At 47.5% G+C, this 6463-nt stretch overlaps 1 protein-coding gene across 1 annotated transcript in view; it reads left to right on the plus strand.

The window, feature by feature from the left end:
- The first annotated feature begins 1753 nt into the window (after nucleotides 1-1753).
- The window catches only part of ATL2 (atlastin GTPase 2), a 49885-nt gene continuing 45175 nt past the window's right edge, over nucleotides 1754-6463 (plus strand). Inside the window, exon 1 of the mRNA XM_015415651.1 lies at nucleotides 1754-1823. Coding sequence (XP_015271137.1) covers nucleotides 1754-1823 — 70 coding nt within the window. The remainder of the gene's footprint in view (nucleotides 1824-6463) is intronic.

Here is a 6463-nt window from a genome sequence, read left to right on the forward strand (position 1 = left end):
CCAAAAAGTATTCCAGTGCCTAACAAACTCGAACCCTTCCCCCCTACACCATCGTCTCATCCACACATTGAGACTCCTGATCTGTGCCTGTCTTTCAGGCCCTGCGTGTGGAACAGGCAGCACTTCCGAGAAGGCTACCATGGAGGTCCTGGCCTTGAGTTTCCTGCCTAGCAGCCTAAATTTTTCCTCCAGGACCTCACAACTGCATTTCCCCACATCGTTGGTGCCTACATGGACTACAACCACTGGCTCCTCCCCAGCACTATCTACCAGCCTATCTAGAACACACGTAATGTCCGCTACCTTCGCACCAGGCAGGCAAGTCACCATACGGTCAGTATGCGGTTTCACCACCCAGCTGACTACCTGCCTAAGAATTGAATCACCAAGTACCAAGAGCCCCCCTCCCTCCCTGCCCAGGGATGGTTCCTTGGTGCAAAAGGATACCCATTCACCAGCTGAAGAAGCGGTCCCTTCTGAGGGTGTAGAAGCATCATAGTAACATCACAAAACAAATGTCCCCGCCCACCGCCCGGGCCCGACAGAGCGTGCACGAGTGTGTGTGTGTGCCTCCTCCTCCTCTGCTGCGGCCCGCCCACAGCTCTATGGCCCCAGCAGCTAGCTGGCCAGATTGCTCTGGAGCTCCTGCTGCCGCCGCTTGACTCTGCTCAGCAGCAGCCGGTGCCACCGGGGCTCCGGAGACGCTGCCGCCTCTGCCGCGAGGGCTCCCTACAGATGGCGGCCGGGCACGGCGCGATCCCCGACCGATCACCACCTGGCTGGCCAGCCAGCCACGCCGCTGCCTGGGCAGCTCCGCCTCTCCGTACTGCCCAGCCCCGCCCCTGAGCCAGCCCCGCACGGCAGCTCACCCGCCCTCCCCCTCCCCCCTGGGGGGAGGAGGAGGCAGCAGCAAAAGGGTTTTCAGGCCCCACCGGGAGGTTGGCATCTGTGCCTGCCTAGGGCGCAGAAGCACCTCCATCCAGCCCTGCCTGGCCCTGATTATATAGGAAAGTTGGACTCACATTCAAGCTGTATCTGAAGAAGTGAGCAGTGAGTCACAAAAGCTCATACCCTGCCACAAATTTTGTTAGTTTTTAAGGTGCTACTGGACTCTTACTCTTTTCTACTGCTATAGACGATTAACATGGCTATGCATCTTGATCTAATTCAGAACAGTTATATTATACAAATCTTAATTTTCATATGAAATTCTGTATTTTGTTTTTTTCTTATTACTGCAAATTGTTAGTTCATTATTTTTAAAATATATGCAAAGTCAAGAGACCTCTAGTTTCTTTTTGCCCATTTGTTTTTCTTCATAGCCTTCTAGACAGGAAATACTGGAAAACCTTTCATGTTTTACATTTTCATAATAATGTCCTTAATATTTAAAAAATGAAGATTTTTTGTGTTTTTCTTTCTATTCTTTCCACCCCCCTTTTTTATTCTGTATACCTATAAAAGATTTTTTAAAAATAATTCAGAACAATTCCTCGTGTGCCATGTACTAAACAGGCTTTAGGACCTGAGAACACGTGGTTGCTTCTTGGCGAAAACTCAGCGCGCGGGAAAGAAACGAGACAAGAACGCATGCGCGCTAGCGTTTGCGGCGAAGGAGGGCGAGAGCGAACACGCCTTGGTTATACGGCGCTAGGACCTCACATTGACGAACTGCGCCGCGCGCGCTGCTCGGCGATAAAGGGCTCGCGGCGGAGTTTGACGTCACGGGGAGTTAATTTTAAACCTGGACAAGATGGCGGAAGGGGACGCGGCTCGGTACGGGCAGCCAGTGGAGCTGCCTCGGCTACAGCCGGCCTTGGCAGGTAACTAACGTCTGTCTGGAGTGAAAGGTGTGGTGTGGCTAGCAGGCCTTGGGGCTGGCGCCTGACAGTCTCCCCTTTCCCGAAACGGCCGCGGGCGGGAAAGCGGCTTAGAGGGAGTCGCCTCCCTTAGGGGGCACAGCGGTAAGGTAGGCGGGGGGGTGCCAATGTCTTGCTGTGCGGGAGGACGGCGACCTCTTTCATTTCCCTCTCCCTCACTCCTCTCTCTCGGACAGGCAGCCTTTGGGGTCGGGGGGTAGCTCGGCCTGGTCGTTATGGTGGGGGGTCGGGGGCAGTCTCCTCCCCTGGTCCGTCCGCTGGTGGTTTCGGTGTCTGACGGCCCGCTGGTGTTGTAGGAGGGTATGGAGGACAGGCAGGTGGGTGACATGGTAGGTCTGAGCTTGGTCAGACTTTTCCAGTGTGAGCCTTCTCCTGTTCAGTGGGACTTGCTCTGGAAGGTGTGTGAGGTAGGGTTGCAGTTTTACTATGGCAAAGCTGTTTAGTTAGTGCATGGGGGAGGATGCGAGCAGTCTCGTTTGGATGATCAGTGATTTAGAGGGTTATGATGTGAGAGGTGCTTTCCGGCCAATGGCTTCACTTCTGGGTGGGAAGATGTGATGTATCATGATCACGGGTGGGTGATGGGTTTGATAGGAAGGGAGTGGGTGGCCTTGTTACTGCCCAGAGTGGAGGATCTGCCCCACAGGTATGGGCTAGTGATAGAATTAGCAGGCCTGGCTTCTTAAAGTATGGGAAACAGCAGTCTGATTTGTCAGTGCCCCTGAGGTGTAACATGTGGCAAGCTCTGACTGGTGCATGGAGGATGTGGAAGATGGTATTGCCCATGTGTATTATTCATCTGTGGTGTATGTGGACTCATAACCTCCTGGGGTTGCTTCTGGGGTAGACAGTAAGCGTTTTTATCTGACTAGAAGGATGGTGAATATACTGGTTTATTTTTAGTCAATCAGTTTTATTGTTACAACTAGATTGGCTGATGGTTTATTTTTAAGTAGGCTTCCTGACTGGGTAGTTGTGGCTGTGGTGTTCATTGGACACTGGTAATTTGTAATGAGGTGGAACGTTTGAGGAAGATGCGTTTGCAGCGTTGCCTCCTATGTATTAAATAGCTGTCTGACAGAGCTAAGAAGACAACTGTGAAGATGTTGTGTCTGATTGCATACCTAATAGTTGGAGCTAGTATAATAAGGTTATGTGGTGTAACAAACCGATTGTGTCATGCATTTGATGAGTGGAGGGTAGGAGAACTGCCTCTGGTAGGTTCTTGGAAGCTGTGATTGGTAGCTGAGGCGAGTGGGATTGTGTGGAGAAATCTCCTCTGATTATAATACAATGTGATCTGCTTATTTATGCTGTGACCTACTTTTGAATACTCTGAAAGTAATATGACTCTTTGTTCACTACTGCTTTTCCTATTATAGGAAAAGCCTGAGTTCTGTTATGTAGCTAATTTTTGCAGCTTCCCCAAACCAGCCTCTGTGTATGTTGAATGGGACACTGGAAAGAAATATAGAAGCAAACTGATAACTGTGGTGACCTTATGTTCCTCTCCAATATGGTTTGAATTGGCAACTGGCCAGGAAGTCCTGTCTTTGTGTACATCGTGTGGTATGCTTACATGCCTTTTGGTTGCCAAACTGCTAGGGAAATAGGCTAGTGTGATTCTTGTTCCACTTTTCCCCATAAGTACATATGGATAGTAGTGCTTTGACACTGTGTGTTTGTTTGTGTGTGTGTGTATTTGGAAGATTCTTTACCTCTGCATATGCCAAAGGGCTTGGGAGGATGGGGATGACTTTAGATAAAAAGAGGTGTCAACATCTAGCCCTGGTGAATATACTTAGAACATTTGCGTTGTGCTGAAACATGCAACATGGCCCTATGACATTTCTTGCAGTACTAACAATGGATAAGTGCAGTTATTTGCTTTGTTCTTGAAAATGAAATTCCCAAATAGAGTAGGCTTAATTGAGGAAATACAGGCAGATTTATAATATCAAAATTAATAGTCCATAATGTATAGGGGGAAAAGTATGGGCTTTACATTTTTATAAAATCTTGGTCCCTAAACTAGATAGGCATTGCAGTTGTGTGACTTGTGCTTTAGAAGTAAATTCCTCTTGAGCTCATTAAAAGGTAAAGGTTCCCTTGCTCGAAAGCCAGTCGAGTCTGACTCTAGGGTTGCGGGGCTCATCTCCGTTTCAAAGCCGAAGAGCCAGCACTGTCCGAAGACGTTTCCGTGGTCATGTGGCTGGCATGACTAAACACCAAGGTGCACGGAACGCTGTTACCTTCCCACCGAAGTGGTACCTATTTATCTACTTGCAATTTCTTGCTTTCGAACTGCTAGGTTGGCAGGATCTGGAACTAGAGACGGGAGCTCACCCCGTCTTGCGGCACCCGGGTCTTGAACTGCTGAACTACTGACCTTCCACAGCCTGCAGTTCAGAGTCTTAACCACTTGAGCCACTGCAGCTCCTTCTTGAGCTCATTACCTAATTTTAAAACAGATCCTGATCCTTGCTTATAGCAGTTCAGTGGTGCAAACAAGTTTTCTGAAGCTGTGACTAAGAGTCTTTTTCAGGAGTTGCTGTGATCCCTTCTCTCTTTCACTGATGGTTGTTTCACTGAGTATTAAACTGCTATTGGAAAGGAGGGCGGAATTTGAAAGCCTCACTGCACAGTGCTTGCATTTGGGGCCTGCCTCAAGACTTTAGTGTTCTAATCCCTAAGTGCTTCATGTAGAAACAATGTTCCGGATAGGATGTACAAGTAATTTACAATGTAGTGTTACCAAACCAGAGGTGGAAATGTTGGAGAACACATAAACTTTCCACTGTTGAACAACTTATAATAGAAAACTATCATGTAGAGTATGACTACTTCGTTATTTTTTTTAGTTAAGGATAGTTACTGATTGTTACATTAGTGGAGACCTCAGAGAACAACAGGCATATTGTGGTGTACTAGTCACTTGTAATGAAGATACCATGTGCTTCTACTTCAGTGAAATACAGAAAACAAACAGTTCATTGCTATCATTACAATAGCTGTGTAGATATAGCTTGTCTTGTCACGTCTTCTGCTATTTCCCGTACATCTCAGTTTTTTCTGCCTTTTTCTTAGTTTCTTTACCATGTAGGTGTTGATACTCTGTAGAAGCTGAGAGGATCTGCAACTGTTTCTTGGGGGGAAACTTTCTAAATGCTCCTTATGTATTGCATAAAAGGAAATAGTAATTTGGATTCACCACAGAGCTTACTTCTACCTGCTGCCTCCAGCTTCTGCACAAAATTCCCCCTGAAATGCTGTTCCTGTGCAGGAGCAGCATTTAGGCTGCAGTGGAACAGGGAGGGTGAAAAAGTAGTACTTAACATGTGGAAAGGCTCCAGTGAATCCAAGCCAGCCTGTTTGCATGCCTAGTATCATGGCATTAAAGAAAAAGGGCTGGTGTGCTTAATAGATCTGGAAGCAAAAGGTCAAGAGTCCATGTGGGAATACGGACGTTAGCAGTAACTAGCATACCTATTGTGTGAACACAGTGAAGCATTGGCTAGAGAAGAGGTTCCCAAACTTATTTGGCCTACGGCCCCCTTTTCAAAAGAAAAATTACTCAACGCCACCGTGGAAAATCTACCTTCGAGAAGTGGACAAAAAGATGCAGTTTTTGGATCTGCACCTGGATTGTTCCAGCACCCCCCAGGGGGCGGTATTGACCACTTTGGGAACCAGTGGCAATCCCAAAGCATGGGGAAGTTGGGTTCAAAAAGAAGCAAAGAGGCAAATCCAGCTGGGGAAGGGTTTTGCAGACATTATGTTTAGCTGCAAGCTGTGGCTAGGAGTGCTGCCTTCTATCTTCGTTTGATTATGTTTGGTGTAGTGGTTAAGTGTGTAGACTCTAATCTGGGAAAACCGGGTTTGATTCCCCACTCCTCCACTTGCAGCTGGTGGATGACCAAGATCAAGCCATAGTTCTGTCAGAGCTGTTCTCTCAGAGCTCTCTCAGCCCCATCTACCTCACAGGGTGTCTGTTGTGGGGAGGGGAAGGGAAAGGAGTTTGTAAGCCACTCTGAGTGAAGGATGGGGTATAAATCCAATCTCCTTCTTCTAGGAAAGAGCTAACTACCATGGTTCCTGGTGTGGGAGCCTCAAATACTGGATTATTGCAATACGTTCTGTGGGGCTCCAAGTAATACTGATAGAGCTTCATGGGTTGCCAGTATTTCCAAGTCCAATTCAGAGCACTGGTATTGATTTTAAGTTGTCTCCCCATATGCACCTTCATTTGCTTGAAGATATGCACATAACTTCTGTTTTGGAGGTGTAGGTAGCAACAGTGACATCTAGGGCCTTAACTGAGATGGTGCTGTGCTTATGAGATTTCCTGCTCCAGAAGGTCTGCCTTTTCGGCACTGTCAGTCTCTGAAAAGGTTGAACAATACCTTTTCAAGAAGGCTTTCAAGTTAGTGTGTCAAAGATGATGCTGTTAACATTTGGAGTATGTGAGGGCCTGTATCCTAGGGCCAAAGTACTAGTGATCAGAGTTCTATGATTAGAATGCAAAGGGTAGAGGGGAAAAGGCAACTGGGGGGGGGGGGGGGAACCGGGACTAAATTTAAAAA

Source organism: Gekko japonicus, unplaced genomic scaffold (assembly GCF_001447785.1).
Source record: "Gekko japonicus isolate JY-2015 unplaced genomic scaffold, Gekko_japonicus_V1.1 scaffold3282, whole genome shotgun sequence".
Classification (NCBI taxonomy): domain Eukaryota; kingdom Metazoa; phylum Chordata; class Lepidosauria; order Squamata; family Gekkonidae; genus Gekko; species Gekko japonicus.